Raw genomic sequence first — 21815 nt, 5'->3', positions numbered from 1 at the left:
CAACAACTGAACAAACCCTGTATTAGCAAGAGCACACAGGTTTGACGCAAAACAACCTACACACTTATGCACACTGGAGAGGGGGTGACAAATCATCTTGGCGTAGTGTTTGTAGGTATTGCTACACATGAATACCGACTCACTCTTACTCACTAAGTTAAGTGAGCGAGTCACGTAATTGAATGAATGAGACAGGTGGCAATTTCCTATATTAAAACAGCATGAAAGGACATTTGTGTGGAGGAAAAAAAAAAAAAACTTCCATTCTGCTGTGTAAAAACAAGCTCATGTAAAGCAAGTAGGAGTGCTGCTACACTGTGTCCGTATCAGGTGTCTGAGACTGGACTAGTAGAATTCCGTGTGCCCAGGTAATGGACAAGCACGGTTTCTCCGTGGTGAATTATCAGAGTGGAAACATTAACCAGAGAGCCAAGTCCTGTCATTCACGCTGCGACTTCTAGTTGGACAGAGAGAATGGAGAGCAGATGCTAGGGCACATGCCACTTTAACTTCCTGCTGGGAGAGAGGGATACGAGAAACGCACGAGAGGGAGGGGGGAGAAAGGTAAGAATAAGCGGGAGGCTGACAAATAAAAGATGGTGACAGGAAAAAAAAATTGTAGAGAGAGGTAGAGAATGTTGTTCTACCTTGAAGGTAGACTCGCAGTGGCATGAATACAGAAACAGCCCATTAAAGGTGCGCTTGTTTGTTTACGAAGGCAGCCCATGCATATGACTGTGTGTATACCTATTACTTTGTGCATTTGACTGTGCTATAGCTTACATGAATGCTTCTAGGTATGTCACCTGTCTCTTTTTTGTGGCAACACGTGCACATCACCTGCTTACTTCTGCCTCTTTTTGACTGTCAGTTCAGTCTGTGACTGCACAGTGGCATTTGCTTTAAAGAGCACACTAAAGATTTCTGTTGTCCCCTCTTCCCTTGGAGCAGGAGGTGGACGGTTACTGGGGTTCAGCGAGCCACTGCTGCCACTGCTGCCACTGTGCACAGATGGTGGCTAAACCACAGAGCATGTGTTAGATGTGTTGGCTCTGAGTTGTGCTTGTTTCCCTGTAAAGAAGCTTATTGTGATCATAAGGGAGTTGTAGTTGTACCAGAATGCATATAAATGTCCAATTCCTCCACTTCTTAAGGCTCAACAGGAGCTATTGAATAAAGAGGGAAGAGTGGATCAATATAATTGATCATCAAACTTCCTTGCTGTTAAGAGTTTGATGTGGTTTGAGGTTTTGATCGAGTAGCATTTAAATCAATAAAATATATGCAATTTGTGTTTGCTACGTTATTAGCAGCTGCCACTCGACCACATACCGAAACATGCAAAAAGAAAGAAAGAGGACAGAGGGAACAGAAAAGTAGCAATTGTGTGCAACAGTTTTCATTATTAATTTTTGATAATTTTATGGTGAATAGACAAACTACCATCTATGTTATGCTTCATCACAATATAGGTTTATGTGTATTATCAGTGTGCATAGGGAAAAATACCTTGTAATTCCTTCTTTTTAGGGAAATTGAATGCAGACTATTTCACCTTAATGGTGAATAACCAGGTACATTATTTTTAATACAGAATGATGATATTTACAATTAATGTCGCTTTTAATGACTTCATGCTCCTCAGTTTTTCTTTCTGAATGTGCATTTTAGCAAAGCACCTGCTGAGACATCTGCAATTGTAGACTCTTTTTTTTTTCCTACGAATGGGCCAAAGAGAGGTGACACATCTGAGAGATCTATGGTGACAGTGCTATTTCTGTCCTTGTCAGAAGAAAATGCCATCAGAGAGTCACATGAATGTTACGGAGAGTAGATACGACAGTAGAAATAAATATGAGGAAAGAACATCACAGCAAAAACACCTACACAAACGCATGAGATGTTGCTGAAGTAAATGGTTACATTATTCTCTTGCAAGATGGGCCCAGCTGGTCATAAATACACCCTGATACAATGACTTGTGATGAGAACATAAGACAATGCGTGTGTGGTGGCCAATATTATCTGGGACTTCAGTGCATCTTTTGATAAGAGGTAATATAAAAGTGGATATTATACGGTACTCATCATTTAAGAACAAATAAGCTGAAGGCTGAAGAGGAAATTGCCTTGGAAACAGCTCATGCAAATAACACAGAAAGTTTTATGACAGAGTTCCAACCTCAAGTTATATCATGACTCTTAAACAGACTGACAGCTGAAATTGAATGTGTATTTAATGACTTATTTTAAAGCCTAAAAATGTTACTACTTCTTTCATTAGCACACACTAGGGGCTGTCTACAATTAATCCAGTGATTGAATATCTTTAATTCACATTCACTTCAATCAAGCTTAATGATCAGGTCTAATGAGGTTTTGCTTTGGGTTTCTTAACCTCTTGATGCTCTACTACTCAAAGTAGTGAGATTGACTATAACCATGTATCTGTGGTGTCGCCATATTCAAGTGCCCATGCAAATTGCCACTGTTGAGCAAGTGTATTTTCTGTGAGTGTTCATTGTGACCCTGATAATTAGAGGCTGTACTGTATCTCTCGCATTTTGTCTCCTGGGCTTATAGGCTGTTTAGATTACTGTTCATTTGCCTTGTATGTTGATGAACTGACAAACAATAACTTGACTAAAGTGTCTTTCAACTTTTGTTATAAACAGTTATTTTAATGACACATTGAGATAAAAAATAAAATTTTCCAAGCTCAAATTGTCATTTTATCTGATGTTATATTAATAACTATTTACCAAAACTAGTGTTTTAATAACAATATCCATCTTTTTCCTCTTTCTGTGAACTTAGAGGCCATGACATAAATGTTTCCAGTTAACTGTAATTTGGGGTGACTCATCTTATGAAACCACACTGCACATTAATTAGTGGGTGCAACAGAGAGCAGAGCAATATCATAGTCGCAGGTGTGTGTTTTGATTTCAGCTGGCAACAGCTTTGTCAATGTTTCCAAAGAATGTTGAGGTATAATTGGTGGAAGTGAGCAGTCCTGCAGCTCCCTATCTCTGCACAGCTCCATTTCACGCTGTATTCACTAAACCATGCCCACATTTGGGCAATCCAATCACATCTTGCAACTAAACACCACTCACATATTCTGTGTCACTCTGAAATATGACACAATACACAAGCTCTGTTTCACCGTAGATTTTATTTGAACAGTTAAATTGTGTTTCTAGGAAAAGCAAATGTAAAACTCTTTAAGCCCCGTTAATTACACTGCATTTTTGTCTAAGCTGGCCATCTAAACAAATCCTGCTCATTGCTTTCACATAGTGGTGGATATTTTTCTGTAATGTGGTTTGAGTGTGGGAGAAAACGAAATTACTAGAATGCATTATGCTCATATTTGATAATGTGCGCTATTGATTTTTTTTCTCCCCCAGACTGGAAGTGCACTGGGAGGTTTTATTTTTATGAAATACATGAAACAGTAGAATAATGTAGAATAGTACAGTAAACATGCCCCTGTGGCAACATGATCAAGTATTTTTTTTTTTAAAATGTAAATTTCTTCCATAGCTTTCTCCGCTGCTTTCAGATGCATCTTGAGGTTGTACAGTCAAATCACATTATTCTGCCTACCAGTCGTGACTGCTATGCAACATGTTCCCTCCATAATTTAAAGATGATTGCTAAACCAAGGTAATAGTTTAATCTGCGGAATTTGTAAAAGAATGAGGATAAGAGGTTAGTGAGAGAGGATGAAATGGTAGCAAGTGAGCCAGGCAGAGGAACATGAAAGGAAAGAGGCAACTTGATCCACAGTAGAGAGCAAAAAGGGGGATGAGAGGATAGGGAATGGAAGGTAAAAAGCATGGACTACAGGAAAAAGATGTGAAATTTACAGGATAGAGCTAAAGGGAAATGGGTGCAGACAGAAGAACAAAAGGCAAAAGGAAAAAATAACATGCAGAGTGATTCAGATGGGAAATGGGAACTCTGTTGGGGAAAGAAGGGAATGCAAAGTATGGCAAATAATAATGGAGGGAAGTAAACCTATACTACAGAAAAGTGGAATTATGAGGCTTCCAGCCACTCTCCTCCCCGTGAAGTCACTTAGGACTAAAGCAGCAGGGATTTGTAGGGTCTGAAGATGAACAGAAAACCCATTTTCCCTCATGGCTACATCTGCCACTGTGAATTTATATGGCTGTTGGAGTGAAGAGTGGAAGAAAGATGTGATCAAACATGAAGGGGAATGGAGGCCGAGAGACGCACAGTAATCGAGAGGGAGAGAGAGAACGAAAAGGGAGAATCAGTGGGAAGAGCAGAGGAAAACATTGTTAGATGATACAGGAAAGGAAATTTGAGAGAAATAAATTAGGAAGGCAAAAAGTGTGTGAAGGATAAATTCTTCAGGGCACTGATGTGGCAAAGACAGAACTTATATGTGCAGAGAATTGAGAAGACAAAAGCTGTGTGTATTATTTTTAGTGGGAGTGATTGCACTTGGCAAAGTTTTTAGACTGTCTGTACTGTAACTGTGCTTGTGCACCATGTCTGTGGAGTTCAAATGTAAGGAGGGTAATTAAAGTTTTAAGTGTCAAATATATCTAACTGGTACAGGGTGCACTTGTATAAATTTCCATGACAAATGGACAGTTTTTTCTTTACTTTCCAGTGACAGACAACTGATGTGTTGCAGCAGTGGTGAGATGAAGACATCACTGAGCTGAAAATATTTCTTTCTTGTGTTATAACTGCTAAAATGAAGATTGTCTTGAACTGAGATTTCACCGGCTTACGCTTTTTCTTTGCAATTTTACATCACCATTTTTCAGTGGCGCTACACAGCCGTGCAATGTCATTCCATTATCACTCTGCTGCTAAAATGAAACATAAGCCTTCATGTGTTTTTGCTATTCTTCAAGCCGAATTAATGTAAGAAGTGCAGGCTAAGGGGAGTTTTGTGGGACTGCATTTCTGCAAAGCTGCCATCCTATTGGAGATTAATGAACAAGTTTTCCGTGGTACCAGTCCTCTCTGAGCCGCCTCTACTCTCAGCATCGTGTGATTTATGGACACCCAGCAGTGCATGAGTTATAATTTGAGAGGGGTTTGTTTTTCCTCATGAAGATGGAATTTTAAATGTTGTGATGAATGACCCCTTGCGGTTTTTATTTATTATTGTGTCGTGCGTGTGTGTATGCACGCATTTGGCGTGTTCATGCTCCTGTGGCTGAAGTTTGTGCATGTATGCATATGTGCGCGCATGTGTGTAATTTCCACAAATACAGCCACATCTTTAAATATGTGCTCGCCGAAAGTGCTGACGCTGCATTTTCTGCTCATCAGCCGGGAGTATGTCAGCCCCTGGGTTGCCATGTCTTTCTGAATCGAATACCACGTCTCACCTATTGGATGCCATTGTGAAAAATCAAAGAATAAGGCATGCCCTTCCCTTTCTTTCCTCCATTCTGTCTGTGCATATGGATTTACTTTATCACAGGGCCACAGCATGTATGGCAGGGTGTTGATGGCTGATGTTTCTGTGATGGGACAATATTGAATGAACAGCAGCATTGTAAGGGTTTTTTTTTTTGGGGGGGGGGTCCACTCCAAAGAAAGGAGCCTAGATGCAGCACTGCTACAAATAAAAGGATTTCTGCCTGGCTGCTGTTTATATGTGTCTCTGAGATTTTATATAAGGAATGGACACAATAACAAGAACAGCTGCACAATTAATGTAATCTTCAAATATGTGTGAATTTTACAGTACTGTGACTCAACTTTATGGTAATTTTTGAAGTTCTACTTCAAGATATTACCAAGTAGGAAGGCATTATATACCATGGTATCGCTGGTTTATTGTGGTCTACCTTATGCACATGCACATTTATGTAAGTGAACCCTGTATTCAGATGCTGACTGTATGTCTGACTGCAGAAAGTGCACAATGGGCCAACAAAGTGCTGATTTTGAGCACTAAAAATATGTATTGTGCTGTACAGCAATTTCATCATGTGCATGAGTGTGTTTGTGTGTGTGAAGGACTGTGTATCCATATCCTTCCTACCATCTAATTACTTGCTAATGTCATCATTGCTAGTGGGATGCCCTGTTTCATTTCTCTTTCCTCTTTTCCAGAAAAAGTCCACAAATGCTTTTGATCCTCATCAGCTTCCTTTGTCTTATAAAACCTACTTGAAAGAAGGACTTTTAACTTTGTAACAACCAAATCATCATTGATAACACTGCAGCCCCTAGAGATTATATATATTTGACACATTTGTTGATAATTGCCAACTTGTGACTGCCATTCTCTATGATGATGAGTCTGAGAGTTTAACATTATATTCAAGTTGTTATTCAAGCTGTTTCCTTTTTTACATACTAAATAGTTTGCAATATTTTTGACCAATGCCATGAGCTGGTCTTTTTAGAGCCCTGTTAGCTGCCTTATGCTACTACAACAACTCGCACAGTGATGTGCTGATTGCCAGACCTCTTTAATAGCAGGCAAATGGTGCTAATTGGCATGCAATCTAATATAACTGGCACTTGAGCAGTGGTTGTAATTGTTATTAATAGAGGTAAAGTCCTCTTTCTATTACATGTTTGTATTGTTGTGTACCATGTGAAATATGGAGATTGCCAATTAAGTGTGAACATCATAGTTGTTGCCCTTGCGCTGTTCCCTCACGTTCCCTTTCTATTTTTTCTCCTGTTTTCTATCCAGGGAGGCCTCATCGCTCTCCTCCTCCTGATTCTCCTCTTCACCCTCGTTCTATACACCCGCCACCGGTGGTGCAAGCGTCGCCGCATCCCCCAGAAAAGCGCCAGCACCGAGGCCACCCACGAGATCCACTACATCCCCTCCGTCCTGCTCGGACCGCAGGGCCGCGACAGCTACCGGGCCTCTCGGGGCACCCACCAGCACAGCAGCTCCGTCATCGGCATGCCCATCCGCGAGACCCCCATTCTCGACGATTACGACTGCGACGAGGAGGACCAAGGCGGGCACTCGCTTAACTCCACGCCCAACCAGCTCCACAACAAGATGAATGATGGAAAGGTGCAGGAGGACTACGGAGTAAACATCGGCATTGGAGGACACACAGACATGATGTGCAAGGAAGATGACGTTAAGCATAATTTTGACAAACGAGGTACGTTGGTTATCTAAATCCATTTGAAAAACAATTTATTATAATGGAAATTCAAACACTGAATGCATACAATGGAGATTAATTATGCGATAGCTGTAAGATTAACAGCACAATGCTGGTTGTCTCTTTATCATGCAACTATAAGCACCATGAGTAAAAAACAGGAATTTGAGTTGTCAGAAAATCTGTTGTGCTCAGTGGTAGCTGTCCTGCCTTTGCAAGCATGATTTGTACATCCGTAGAGGCTCTCAGTGCCAGCTCCCCAGATGGCCCAGCCTGGACAGTTCACTTTGGCTCTGGCCAGCCCACCCATGTTCTTCATAGCACAGCATGTGCTGCTTACATTTTGTCAAATATAAGCAGTTTTGTATGACTCACGTCATCGCTTCACACTGGTAAAGATAAGAATCCTGTATTAAGTATGAACTTGTCTTCCTTCTGAAACCACACTTATACCTGCTGCCCCTCAGAGTTGCCATAGCCATCGACTCCGTATGTCAAACAATAATGTAATGCAGTGTAATGTAATTTAATGTAGCATGTAAAGGTCAAGTGGCAGGGGCCTAGTCGATTAGATGCTGAGATATGTCAACGGGCGCCCGTTGACCCTTGCTAAACATAGTCAGAGGTCTCCAGTTCAAGCAGTGAAAAATATTCTGTCTTGCTATTAGTAATAAAACTAGCAACTCTTCAAAAGGTTCTGCAGTAAGGATTTTAAAACAAACATGAGAATCTCAGGCTATGTAGAGGCATTTGTTGATATCATATCCTGTTCAACCTGGGGTGCTCTTCTGCAGAGTTGGACTTGAATTATTGAAGGGTGCTGACTGAGTCGGAGGGTGCCCTGGTTATTCATGTCATACTAAATTATGCATGAAAGTTTGTGGAAAAGCCCTCTTGCTCCCATAGTATTTATCACTCCACTTGGGGCAGTTTTAGTGATTTGGAGGCCCCCGGTAAAGACCAAAGTGAGGCCCTTCTCCATTTTCACTTAACGTAATCATAGATAGTGAAAAAAAAAGTATTTGGATGCAGCTCTTTTCAGTTAACAAAGCCACAGAACTAAAGGAGAGGCTCAACTGAAAATTCTAACTGAGGAACTTCAAATGATCTTCAATCAGTCAGAGAAAGACAATATGGCAAGTATAGTGCATGCTTTTTGATAAAGCTTTTGAACATCCATTATTCTCTAGGGGTAAAAGTCTGAAGTCCACAACTTTGAGTTTATGTGTTTGTGTGTGCGTGAGACCGTCTGATTTAGCCTTTCCAGCTTTGTTGCTTGATTGGGAATCTGTGTTAGGCTTGCTTTGACAACCCACCACAGATCTTAAGAGGGAGGAAAGACAAAAGCCACACTAATACATTATACATTATATTATATATATATACTTTTCCCTGTACTTAACAATAATCAAACCTACCTACACATTGCTCTTATCTATTAAAACTATTACATTTAGCTCGTCAGTGTGGCTTTTTCCCTCCATTTTTTCATTGTTATCTCATACTTTGTTAACCTTCTTGGGGTTGTGTCTGGATTTTTGTGAACTTGATATCACTTATTTGTATGGGGCATTTTTTTCTGTCAGTTTATCTGGCCACAACACTAATGATCACAGTCTGACTCACAGTAAGGCTCCTAATGTGAGCTAGTCAGCTTCTTCAACTACTGTTACACATGTTCCATCTAATGTTACCTCCATCGTGGAGTATCTTGATATTTTGTTAAGGAATTTTGTCAGTTTAGGTTTAACTTTCCTCAAACTGGGCATCTTCCCTCCTCCTCTTTGGTCTCTGATGGTAACTCAGATTGCTACATCATTTGATTTGGCAGAAGTGCAGTACGCAGAGGTACAGGAAGGTCAAGGAGGAGTAGTCCATTAATTGAGAAACGTGGTGCCTTTGGGGAGCAATTGCCAACCTATGACTTATGGTAGAACTGCCTATGCGCTCTACATAACTGTACTTACACAAGCTGTATGCAGCTGACTGTCTATATTTCTTACTGAAAATAGGCTGAAAACAGGATAAACTACTGATTAATACTTTGGTCAGATTTTCCTTTTTTAATGTTAATATTATTCCAGTTTCCATTTTGTCTTTGAATACATAAATTACATTCGACATCGATCCATATTTTAGATAGCAATAGGAAGTCTTTACTTGCAGCTCAACCGATTATGTTTAAGTTTCATTTCATTAACATTCACCACTTATTTGAATGGAGGATAAAAATGGATAAAAGGATACAAATGTGTTTTAAACAAACCTTAAATTAACATAGCCTCATAGTCCCTGACCTCAACCATAGCTGATATGGTGAAAACTTTCCTTTCAATTCATAATACAATCTTTTTCATTTTCACATTGTCACATCTCAACAGATTCACACATATAGCATAAGTAATTGCCACAATTAATGCAATGGCGACCCTTATTAACACTGATCTTACATGTGAATTATCTTTTCAGCTGCAAATGAAAGTGTTTTAGCTAACCAAAAATAAAGACCCTTTTTTTTGTTGTCTCTTCCATTATAATTAGGAAATACTCAGATTTACTGGTCAAGTAATATTTTGTCTGCTGGCCTGATATTTTATCCTTTATTTATTACAAACACTCCCATTGTCCTCACCCCAATGTTGAAACATTAAGTTTCAAATGAATTAGCCCTTATTTAAAAAAAAGGAAGCAGAAAATTGTGCAATAAAGTGGAGGGATAGAGGTTAATTTCTGCTCTATTCCCAGGTGGAAAGGCAGAATGTTGGGATTAGACACTGGGGGGAGAGAGAAGTGAGGTGGAGGGCACAGAGGTCAAAGCTCTTACTGTAAAAACCTGTCTCTTGGGCTAATCACCAAATATATGCCATTGTTACGAGAGAACAAAAAAGTGCTAATTATCTCCAAATGGCAATAAGTAGTGAGCCAAGCAAACAGGTTGTAAGCAGCAAGATGTAACAAGGAACACCCACACACACTTATCAAACATTGAATGGACCACTTAATATACTTTTACTAATGTTGAGAAACACACACAAATTCATTATTAGTGGTGTCATGTGTAACAATTAACATATTAGGGTTCATATTAAACTCTCATGTGCAAGCAGGGGAAATGGTTAATTCATATGCTGCACAGCATTTTTCAAGCCTTGAAGAAAAGTCTAATTCAAGAACTGACATGCCAAATATTTATCAAACAGTCTTTATTGTTTGTATAGGCTTCTACCGTCTAAGCTAACAGTGTTGCTGATGGCACTTGCCACAGCTGCATTATACTGCAAAAGTGGACAGAATGTGCTGCTAAGAGTGACTGTAGCATCATACAGTTGAGTTTCTGTGTGATATCTGAAGGTTTGCTGGTGGGGAATTCTGATTATGAATGAAATGCCTTCTTTGCATTGAGGCATTGAGCGACACACTTTGACTTCCAGTTTTATTTGTTAATTCCTTCACTTACTTACATTTGAAGTCAAACTTTTTGCGATGTAGGCAATATGAAACCTATTTCAATGTACTACACCAGGACTGTCTCAAATGGTCATTTCTTTTTCCTTTTCCAAATGCAGCTCTTGACACATCCTCATTTACCTCATAAGCAATCTGGCATTTTCCGAAAGATAGCTCACAAACCATTTAATTCAATGCCTCTGCCTCCCCATCTGTACTCTGCATAAAGTGGCGACATTTGAATACAGGGGCGATTAACTCCTGTCTCACCTGTCCTATGCTGCTTGGCATCCCAAAAGTCTCCAAATACCAGTCATCCTTTATCTGTCTGTCCTTGCTGACAGATAACCCCATTCAACTGAACTCAATAGTATTATCCCCAGGGATTATGGCTATGCCTCACAGGGTTGTGCATGGCATTGGCTTTTGTTACACAGACAACCAAACAAATGAGGCCTGTCAATTTCATTATTCAGCCAGATTCCCACGGCTTTGGGAATGCATTGGGCAGCACGGACAGTGTAAATCAGGTGTAGAAAAACCTTAGCGCCATGCTGGATATTTTGCTCAGTGATGAGCGCTCAGGGACTGGTTGTCACTATCAGACTGCCATCATCACACATAGCTCCCCTTCTCAGTTTACAGTGTAGAGCAACGTACTGCATCTTTCACTGTTAAACCACAGATGTAGCCTATGTTGTTATAAGGGCAAATCATACATGTTACAGGCTTGGAGTCATATGGTTCAAATATAGCTCTGAGATGTGGGTATAGTTAAAGCCTCAAGAGCTCTGTGTAGGGCTTTGTTGAGATGTCATTACATATGAATTGAGGCTTGTTTTGAGCAAACCTATACTTAATCCTCACTCTTCTTGGCCTCAACACAGTGATTCATAAATTTGACTCAGTAACTACTGTTACATCTAACATCAGCTAGTCCTGCAATTTTAAATAGAGGGACATTTCAGGTCAAAACCTCTTACACACTTGGGTGTAAAAATACAAAAGATAAATACAATATGATAACTTTCTTAACAACTACTTGCATATTGTTGTTGCATTGCCTGTCCTATGGTGTGTAAAGGTCATTTTAGGTAAGAAAAATAATTAATACTGAATATGCAGTGTTAAGGTAGCCACCACTTTCAATAACTGAATCAGTTCTTTATTTTCTTTTGAACTGCAGCAAACTGAAAATGACTTGAAAATAAGGCGCTCTCTCTCCTCACAGACCTTGAGAAATGTATCCTTGCCTTTATCTTATCAAATCGAGATAACTGCAGTAATCGTTTTCAGATAGGACAAACTGTATTTTCTGGCTTATGATACAACCACAAATAATGGGACCATATTGCTACTGTTTTAGTTTGTTGTCAGCTACAATTGTAGCTTCTACAACCACCACAAATAACATCTATTTTGAGCAATATTCAAACGTAGCAATTGGTCGCATTGGCTGACACTTACTGGTCATCTGCCGTCTTGTCTCTGTTGGTGTTGGCTGTTTCCTTTGATTAAATTGAAGAGATTAAATTTGATGGATATATGAAAAATTGCTCCGGTAGGGAACTGATAAATCAAAAACGTTGAGATTGGCCAATGGGAATCTGTATGAACTTGTGTTTATATGCTCCAAAGTCCTCTCCAAGTTGTGCTATACTAATTGAATGGATAAAATGGACTTCATTTCTAGCTACAAATATAGCTTGTAATTAAAAAACAAAGCAAAAATTGTCCTAGAAATTGCAAACCAAATCATGGCAGATTTACGCACGTTGTTTGTTTTCATGGAGGGGAGCCACAGCGGCAGGGACCAGAGCTAATGGCAGAAGGTGATATACAGCTAATGTTGCTAATGCATTGTTCTGGATGGTCAACAACATCCTCCCTCTGGGATGAAATAGCCTCAAGCATCAGGCTCAATGCATCTCTCTGGAGGACAAAAAGCAATTGTATTGTGGTTCATTACTGTCTACTGTAAAAGCATACATAATTTCTTCTAGGCTGTCATCCTTTGATTGGCTGCACCATGTGACTAGTTTTGTTGAGTGGTTTAGATTTAGTTCATTTATTATTTATTTTATGTTTCTTTTAGAGACCAAACAAGTCTGTGGATTTCTAATCTCTGTACAAGAGTATCCACAATATGCAGAAAGACTGAGCTGAAAATTGCAATAACTTGATTCAAAGAATATTATTATTTTCTCTAGTGTAACCAAACATAATACAAGTACTTCAAGTGTGATTGGGCTAGCACTTCAGACTATTGCTCTGCCAACGCAGTGCTGAGTTTGTCTTGGCAAGGGTCACTGAACTGGTCCTCACAATAATAAAAAGCAATACATCCAATGCCCATATAGAATGACTCTCATCAGCACTGTCTAACACATCTATGACTACTGATAACAATGTTTCTTTTTTCGTTGTCCTGATGTTAGTCTTTCTCACTTATTTATAATAAGTGACAGAGAAAGCAGAATTCAAGGTCACATTTTTCTCTGACTGAATACTCTATTAACTGAAAGAACAAAATCAACTTAAAGCTCTGTGTGATAATTAAGCTCTGCGTGAAAATTAAGCTTGGTTTGATAATTTAACACAATATCTGTGCTGTGGTCAGAAGGTGACTGCAGCCTGTTGCACTTTTAATTTGAGCAAGCGATCACATACAGCCTGGCGCTTGTAGATTACAGTGGACTGAAAAACAAGTGGTAGCAGTTTTAATATAATTTCTAAATTGACTTAAGCTAAGTTATATCATTAGACTCTGTGAGAGCCAGATATAACACTGGTGGTTAAATATTAGAATTTTACTATGTAAAGGGTAGGTGCTAAAAGTATTTGTTCTTTTTTTCTGAACAGCTCTTACTAATGAGTTGAATTAACTGATGCAACAGAAGACCACAGACATTATTGTGATTGTTCTTTCTTATCTATGAGCATACTGTTGAAGTTAATGAAAAAAAAGCTTTGCTAGTTAAACTTTCTGCTATAGTTAAGCATTACAGTATTGCAAAAAGGCTTTCCTGTTGTGCTTCTAAGTGTATACTCCGTAAAGACCGCTGAATGCAATTACTGGGTATTTATTTTATATGGCTAACAGCAGATAAAGCCCTGGGCACCACATGTAACCCACTGAGAATCTGCTGAAAGATACTTAGATTTTACAACTTTGAGGAAGTGAATGTGTAACTAAATATTGCTTAAAAATAAACTAAAGAGAGACATGCAGTTTGACAAAGATCCCAAGCTATTACAGCAGATTTTTAACATCCCCCCCACCCCTCTGCCCCTTGGAGCCACTCCCTACAAGCTGAACAAAAAGCACACATTTCCCTCCAGACTCCTAGAACTACTGTGAATCTGCATATTGTTTGTTTCTTTTTCCTCATTTTTCAACAACTGAAGCACAGGGGAAGGAACAATTGAGCAAGTAATATAACTTTTCTGAAATTCAGTATATAAACCTTGTAAACCAGGGAAATGATTCAGCCAGTCAGTGGTAATCCCTTTCTTTTTTATCTTTGCCTTAATCAGTGCCCTTGGGGAGAGTAAGGTCATGGCAGGGATGAATCACCCGATTACCTGGCTCTGTGCATTTTGTAGTCATAACCGTGGGGGAAACCCTGGCCACAAATGTCAGGCTATTTTAGGTTTACAGTGTTAATGATCTCCACAGTGTGTGCCCGAATTCTGTCATTATGGGAGGTTTACTCACAAGAGAAATTAAGCAGCATCCAGAGAAAAAAAAACTATTGTTTCATCATCCACAAGACCACTGTCATTACCAAGCTTATCAAGTGTTTACTGAGCTTTAATTGAACTTTAGACGGGAGAGTAATAATCCAGTGTCAAGCTTCAGATCGCTAATGTGACATCATTGATGAGAAATAGCTGCCAGCTTGGCACACTCAAGCTAGCTCAGGGTAATGTTTTGATTAATTCTGAATCAGGCTTGTCATCCTTCCCCATGATAAATAGATGGGAGTTAATTACAAAGACTTCCCATTCTTTCTTTTGCCCTTTACATGGAAAGCAGTAAAGCTGCGTGTTGTCAGTGAGGGCAATTAAGGTAAGATGAATAAGATGATTTAAAGATGCACATATGTAGCATATGTACGAGTGTGCTCAAATATCAATGTATGACCATGATCCAGCATGTGGGCTGTATGTTTGGAGATAAGCTAAGACAATAAATGTGAGCTGAACTGGCATTTTTTTTAAGGCAATACGTCTTGAGATTCTAGTCTTTCTTGCCCGCTCCAGTGTGCACTGAGCCAGTGTCAGTTTCATCAATCATAGCTTCTGCAATCTCTAGCGCATTGTGTTTGTCAGGAAGTTTCAAAGGAGCACAAAATGAGCAAACCCCTCCATGCACACTACAGCTGTTGATGAGATCATTTAAAGCTGAAAAGATGTGAATTCGGGGGGAGGGGACTAGCATCCAGTAAGTCCAGGTATAGTAGCCCAGTAAAATGAAGCTTTATTAATGTGATCCTCTGAGGCCTTTGTCAGAGGCATATAGAGGAAAACAAGACATGCCTGTAGAAATAGGCTTGTAAGCACCAAGGCCACGCCAGATCAATATTTGGGTCGATTGCATACCAACTCATGAGCCATCTTTATGAGGCTGTTTTGAAATGTGGTTTGGCCTGCTCACCCACATGTAATGGTCAATATACTCCTCAATGCTTCTGTGCTCCCAGTATTTTAAAGACTCTTAGTTCATTAAAGTGATTATGCTGCTTATTCAAACTGTTCACATAGACAGTGTGTTTGATCATGAATTTAGTTCAAAGAATGCAGTGACTTCAGGGAGGAAATCAGAAAAAACTAAAAGAAAGTCTAATAAAAATAGACTAATTGGCACCACAACATCATGCTTGGCATAACTAAAACAGGGGGAATGGAGATCAAACAATGACCACTGTATTTGTAGTTGATATCAAGGTTGTCTTTTACTAAAATGGAGTCAAGTAAAAGCTAAATTCAGATGTAAAAACAATGATCCATTAACCCACAAATTATGACTTTAGAACAGATATCAGGGTATCTCATCATAAATCTGCAGGGCCACCAGACACACTGCTTCATTCATACACAAGCTAATCTAAATGTTACAGGTAGAAGTGTACCGTATGAGCACCTTACAGATGTTTCACTTAATCTTGGCATGCAGCAGCTTCAGAAGACACCCGCTCTTGACAGCGACTACAGCTGAAATCGACTACTGTAGACAAGCCGATGTAGTACTTGCGCTTTTAAATTTAGTGTAAAACATGGGGTGTTTGAGCCACCATTCAAATGAATAACCTCCCATTTTCTGCTTTGTTCAGGAGAGGAATCCAGAACTGCCGCGGTCCTCCTCCAGTCTGCCTTCGGTCAATATGCAATTGTAGGAAAAAATACTGTTGCTTGCAGCGTATTAAATTAACTGGATTGTTTCTGGGTGTGATGAATTATCTTGGGGTGTGATAAATTGGCACCCTATCGTAATTATATTTGCATAATGTCTTTTCTGCTTCATTTCCGCTCCTACATGTGCCGGAAATTTCTCAGAGACACTGTGGCAAGATCTGGAAATAATTCTTAATATTTACTGTTGTCTTTGGAGTCTGTCAAAAGTTTGATATAGTTTTGCCATGAAGATATTCATCAGTGTCACGCTGCGCAATCACTGTATAAAACTTCAAAGTGTCATAAAGTGCCATTAATAATAGGAAAAGAAAATCACAATCATAGAGTAATTACACATATCCAAAGTTGATGGTAATGTGATGTGGGGATTTTTTTTTTTTTTTTTTAATGTGAAAGATCCTATATCCTAGTTAAGATACAATCCAATCCCAATGATAATTTATTTGGACAGTTTGGCTCTAACAGCATCTACAGATAAAATACAATATGCAGTTGGAATTTCTGATAAAAACAGTGTCCCTGAGATATGCTTTGCCCTCTAACAGTTGGTTGCAGACTTGACATGCGGTGTCATAAGTTAAGAGAAATCAAAGGATGTCTCCCACAAAACCCCAGCAGACAGAACAGAGGAAGATACCACTGAAGGTTCTGTGGAGGAGGAGGCTCTTAGTCAGTAATCAACCCCACTTGTCTGCCGAGTCCAGTTGGGTCACCTTGCCCGAGATGTTTCACGCTGCTGCACAGGGAGAGAGACAAGAGACCAGAGGAGGAGGTTACAGTCCAGGAGCAGAAGTACAGTGATTTGACCCAAATCACTACCCTCCTAGGTATGTGGAAGCCTAGACTTTGAGAGAGGTAACAGCTGAGCAATTAGCTGCAGTCATACTCTGGGTTTTCAGTCAGTTATAGACAGAATATCCTTACTGACCAGAGCCCCATTTTTATGACATGCACACACTCCAAAGCAGGGATCAAAAGAGAAAATCATTTCTTACCACAGACTGATTGACTGGTAGAGCTTTCCATTAGAATATTGAAATAAATAGTTTCAGAAGTGGAAAAGAAAATGGATAAATTCCTGCCATTTCTGTTTGTTGCTTACCAAGAGTGGTTCCCCAGAACTCAGCTGGGGTTTTTGTGGTGAGCCCATTTTGGTCAGTGGCTCTCTGGGCGAGCCGTGTGAGATGTGTGAGGAGGGTGACTCACCAAAGAGTATGATGATTTTTCACACTCTTTCATATCTTAACAAAGGCTACAAAGCACCATCCTTGGTGCAGGTCATCAGTAAAGCTGTAGAAAACCTGGAAGTAGGCATAGACTTGGAGCCCAGTGATCAAACTTGGTACTTTTGTCAGTGTCTGGCATAAGAAGAATGTTGGCACAATGGCTCGGCCCTTTCCAGGACAAGCAGAAGGTGGGGTAGATGCCTTGCCAAACTAACATGTCACAGCATCAGCAACAGCTACTCAAAACCTTCACCAACATGCATAAGAAATGGCGCCCAGGTTCAGTGTCAGAGGTTCTTTCTTTTTGTCAGGTTGCAGGGTTGTTTTGATTTCTAAATACCTTACTGAGACATTTTTTTCTGTCTTGTTTTTCTAAGATAAGTCTTGAAACATGGCCTATGATATGAATCCTGGGAGGAGGTCGATTGGTAGTCAAAGGAGAACACTGTGAAAGATCAAACTTCTTTCTGTTTTTATCTGCATTTCTCTCTGTTGCCCAGCATATTTCAAAGGTATGCATATGTGCGAGAGATAGTGTCTGTGCATGCATTTGATTCTATATGTCATCTTTGCTCCCTGAACCTTTCAATATTGTACTGGACCACAGGCAAAACCACATAATTCATATGTATTTAAGAGATCTTGATAAGGAACCGTGTCTTGTGCATCACATCTTCTGCTACTTTTTTCCTTTATTTCCATTGTGGAAAAGACACTTTTAAAGAGATTGCCTGAAAGTTATCACCATTTACTTTCCACCTCCAACTACCGCTCTACCTTCCACAGTCTCCTTGAGAAGAATATTGCCTACAGGCTTTGCAGTGGGTGTTTCCAGGTGTTTCCTGCCAGGAATAGGCTACACGTCACTGCTGCATTGTTACTTATTAAAAATTTACACACAGAATAATTCACCTGTGCATTTCTGAGTCACTGTCTTGCACAGTGTCATATCAGATAAATGTATTTAAACTATGCTTATATGTTGGATCTTGCTCTTAAATCTCAAGACGCAGGCTTGTTTGTGATCATCACTCAGAAGTGTCAGCCTGTCTGGAGCAGTTGGAGGTCAGAGCTTGGCCCACGATGTTCAGGTGGTGCAGCTTGGGGAGACACATCCATATTTTATTCTGGCCCATGGCAAGAGCCGTGCTATAGATAGCACTTTATTCTTGTTCCTCTGCAAACAGCCGAGGCCTTAAAATATACAAGTAGAGGCAAAAGCTAGCAGAAAAGGAAAAGTGTCTGACTAAAGATGGGATATTACATGCTTTCCAGTGGCTGGGAATGACAACACACGAGACAGTAAATGTTCAAATCCTCCAAAGAAGAGAGGGGGAGGAAGGGCAGAGTGAGGAGTTTATGTCTTTTCTTGGTGTTTTCTTTGTCCTCTAGATGTCTAATAGTGTTTTCAGTTGTCAATATATTTTCATTTTGTCCTGTCTTGTCAGTCACCACAGGACAAAAATGCCGTGCTATCCTTGGTATTAGAAAAAAGAAATAGTGAGACTTGCAATATCTCCCATTGTGGAGTATCCTCCATCTTCACTATCTTCAACTGCCAGTGTATAGTCATTTCTTCTACAGTGGAGTGAATTGTGTGCTATGACCATGCTTTTTTCCTTCTGTGATCACTTTCTTCTCCTTGTTATTATTTCCCCATCTTCTTTTCATATTTTCAGCTTATGTCCCGTTACCCCCTGCTCTTTGACTTTCTTATCTGCATCTCATTCTTATTATCATCTCCTTTCTCTTTCCTTCAAACCCCCCTTAGCATCCATTGTCTATCCCTCTCTTCCTCGCACTTATCAGGGTCTATCTCTTTCTCTCTCAGCCGCTCTCCACTCATGTCCGGATCCCTTGTTTTCTCAGACACTTGTGTCTTTTTCTTTGTATCTGTCTAACCTCTTACTCTCTTCTCATGTACCTGTCACACTTCCAGAAGCAGTGCTGTCAAAGCTTTCCCAGAAAGCCAGACTGGACTGCTCCTATTGGAACAATGGCAAATTTAATAAATCACAGAGGGAATCAGAGCTGTGGTGAACCCCCATTTCCTCTCGATTGATCTCTTCTGCACTCATTTGCTCCCCAAGCCGTGAAGGGAAAGAGAGAAAACAAGGGAATGGGGATGTGAATAGAGTGCATGTGAGTGTGTATGTGTGTGCGCGTGTGTACCGGTATGTTGGCATTTGTTGGCAGTACAGGCAAAAAATTCAGAGAGAAAGTGAGTAATAAAAGGAAATGTAATAAAAAATAGAAATCTGCTGGAATTTAATTTCTTGGGCTCGCAGTTTCTTTTCCTCCTGCAGATTTTCTCCAAATTAAAACAGCAGGGGTTTGTAGGGTCCAAAGATCTACAGAAATGTTCCCATCATTTCCCTTGTGGCTACATCTGCCTCTCTGAATATGAATGCTGCTGGGCCACCAAGCGCGATGGCTAAGAATAGGAGAAGTCCATAACTGACTCCCAGCTGCTAAAACATGCATGTGGAAGAGGGTTAAATTGGCAGTAGGTGCGTAAGTGAAGTCACAGCATTTGTTTCCATTTTGGGTGAACATTTGTCATTTCAGCTAGGGCTAGGCAATAATTCATTTTTCTCAAATCTTGTTATTGTTTACAATTTACTAAATTAGTTTGTCAGATTTTTTGGTCATAAACCAAAGTATTAAATAAATTAGACTAGTGAAGAGTTTGACGCAGCAGCGATGATCAAGGTTATTACAATTAATTCAGAGGGAGACATTTGGAAATCAAGCAAGAGTACACAAAATAAAATTCATTATGTAGACGTTGAGATATTGTATGGAATAAGAAACATTTGACCTGCCATTGGTCAAATGAAATGAAATGTCAGTAGATCAACAAAGTCAATAAGGGTTTACGTAGTTGAAGAAACAACAAGTGTTGTTGTTTCACTGGAGAATTCAGACTGAATTCTGATGGAATCACCATGTAAATCGGTGACACACGTATGGCTGAATGAAAAGGTCAGTTTAAGTGTATATGCAACATTTACAGCCTCTAGCTCAATACCCAGCTCTTTAAAACAGGCAGCTAAGCATAAAAACTGGCATGATATGGAATGGATTCTACATTGTCTGCTACTAAAGGTACCATATATGTGAAATCAAAGTACTGTCATCCATCTTCCAAGCTGCATTGCAAGCTGTACCACCACCTGCCTCAGGGCACAGGGCATTGTTGAAGAGCCTGAAAATGTTTCACTGACTTTCACCAGAGAGGAAATATCTTCTTGAGCCTAAGAGAAATAAGGGTCAAGCACTATTTATGGACAGAGAGTCATGGTCAAAGGTTTCAGTTTCTGACAGACAGTAATTCCCATAGGCTGTATCAGCGATTTGGTGAAAGCCGGCCTAGTCTTGTTCATTTGGCTTTTTTAGAGTAGCCAGTCCTTCAGTGTATTTTTTTTTTTCTTTTTTGCTGACAGATCAACTGCTGCCCTTCCTACTGCTGGGTATCATTTTCTGTGAAGGTATAGGCCTCAGATACAGGCATCATTATATCAGATTTTGTTGTGGGATCCAGGAGTATTTTTAGAAATCTCTGCTTCTGCAAAATAGTGATTTACCAGGGAAATAAATTTGTACATAAGTCTGTTATTATTGTTGTTATTGTCAGTAGAAGCTCTTCTACTAGAAAACTAATTTCACAATATTTCTGGTAAATCAATCAATTGCCAACTCCTAAGTTTAGCATGACAGTTTAGGCTATATTATGCCACCTACATTTATCTTGTTCTTGTCTGCTTTTTCCTCCTGTCATTATTAAATAAATATTCACCAATCAAACTAAAAAGATGATGTCAAAATTGGAAGGACCTCTTGCCACAAGCTTACAGGAGGGATTAATGTCAGCACTTTAGGATACACAAATAATTAAAGAGATAGAGGTTGACTACACTATTATTAGATTCTGTTTTATTAACTGGATTTACCTCAGTAATGGAGCAGTGGAAAAGTCATTTCGAGTTAGGCAGCTCTTCAGTTCATGCAGACATGTGTACCCTGCAGTTATTTACCAGACGTTATTACTTTGGCAGTCATATGTGACAAAACTCTAATTGGGATTAGTCATTGAGTATTGAGAGGATTTGGCCATCTTAAGAAATGTCACTAAATTCTTAGCATACATATAACTAACCTACTGGAGCATGTTTGCATATCTATAATAACTTATTCCCTATATAAAAACAAAAATATAGAGGAAGAAAAACACACCAGATAACTATTCTAGCAGTGAGTAGCTTGTTAATGTTAACCCTTTTTGTGTTTTGCCTGACTAGTGATGCTTCCTTGTCACCTTGATGGGCCCTTAATAAGGACACTGAGTACACGTCCATCAAACCATCAAAAAGCAAATTGCAACATATTTTACCTCTCTGGGACTATATGAGTGCATTGCACACTAATGAGGTCCCAGGGGAGGCCAGAGAATGAGAGATGCAGAAAGAAGGAGGAGGGTAAAGCAGATACATTATGTTTGGAGTGGACACTTAGAGTCAGATATTCACTGTTCCATGGGCTTGACATTGAATGTGAAAGTATACACAGTATATAATTATCT

General features: G+C 39.6%; 1 protein-coding gene across 2 annotated transcripts in view; it reads left to right on the top strand.

The window, feature by feature from the left end:
- Positions 1-21815, top strand: part of LOC108874064 (astrotactin-2) — a 242057-nt gene that overhangs the window by 61842 nt on the left and 158400 nt on the right. For both annotated transcript variants that reach the window (XM_051072918.1, XM_018662442.2), the window contains exon 3: positions 6710-7139. In XM_051072918.1, the coding sequence (XP_050928875.1) occupies positions 6710-7139 (430 nt within the window). The remainder of the gene's footprint in view (positions 1-6709; positions 7140-21815) is intronic.

This window comes from Lates calcarifer, linkage group LG9 (genome assembly GCF_001640805.2).
Source record: "Lates calcarifer isolate ASB-BC8 linkage group LG9, TLL_Latcal_v3, whole genome shotgun sequence".
Classification (NCBI taxonomy): Eukaryota; Metazoa; Chordata; class Actinopteri; family Centropomidae; genus Lates; species Lates calcarifer.
The sequence above is the reverse complement of the archived record's forward strand: the minus strand, read 5'-3'. Positions and strand labels throughout refer to the sequence as shown.